Raw genomic sequence first — 366 nt, forward strand, 5'->3', positions numbered from 1 at the left:
GCGTAATAACTTCGTATAGCATTACATTATTACGTAAGTTTATTACGACTTTTTTTTTTTTTTGTTGTTTTGTTTTGATGGGGTTTTTTTTGTTTGTTTTGTTTTTTAATATATGCTCGGAGCGGGCGCTGCGCTCGGGGCCGCACCGGATCCGGGGACCGCAACCGTTGTTCGCCGCCTTCTTGCCGCTGCCCCGCACTCAGCGGAACCTCCCGCGCCGCCCCCGTTTCCCACCGGCGCGTTGAAGCAGCGGACCGCGCGCTGCCGGAACGTTGTGTGCGGTGCACCGCGGCCAGAGGTCCCCTGAAGGGCTGCGGGACATGGCGGCACTGCGCCGTGAGCTGGGACGGGGGGAGCGGGGCGAGG

General features: G+C 59.0%; 1 protein-coding gene across 1 annotated transcript in view; it reads left to right on the forward strand.

The window, feature by feature from the left end:
* The first annotated feature begins 227 nt into the window (after positions 1–227).
* Positions 228–366, forward strand: part of NDUFS7 (NADH:ubiquinone oxidoreductase core subunit S7) — a 3693-nt gene continuing 3554 nt past the window's right edge. Inside the window, exon 1 of the mRNA XM_010725010.3 lies at positions 228–336. Coding sequence (XP_010723312.1) covers positions 321–336 — 16 coding nt within the window. The 5' untranslated portion in view covers positions 228–320. The remainder of the gene's footprint in view (positions 337–366) is intronic.

This window comes from Meleagris gallopavo, chromosome 30 (assembly GCF_000146605.3).
Source record: "Meleagris gallopavo isolate NT-WF06-2002-E0010 breed Aviagen turkey brand Nicholas breeding stock chromosome 30, Turkey_5.1, whole genome shotgun sequence".
NCBI lineage: Eukaryota > Metazoa > Chordata > Aves > Galliformes > Phasianidae > Meleagris > Meleagris gallopavo.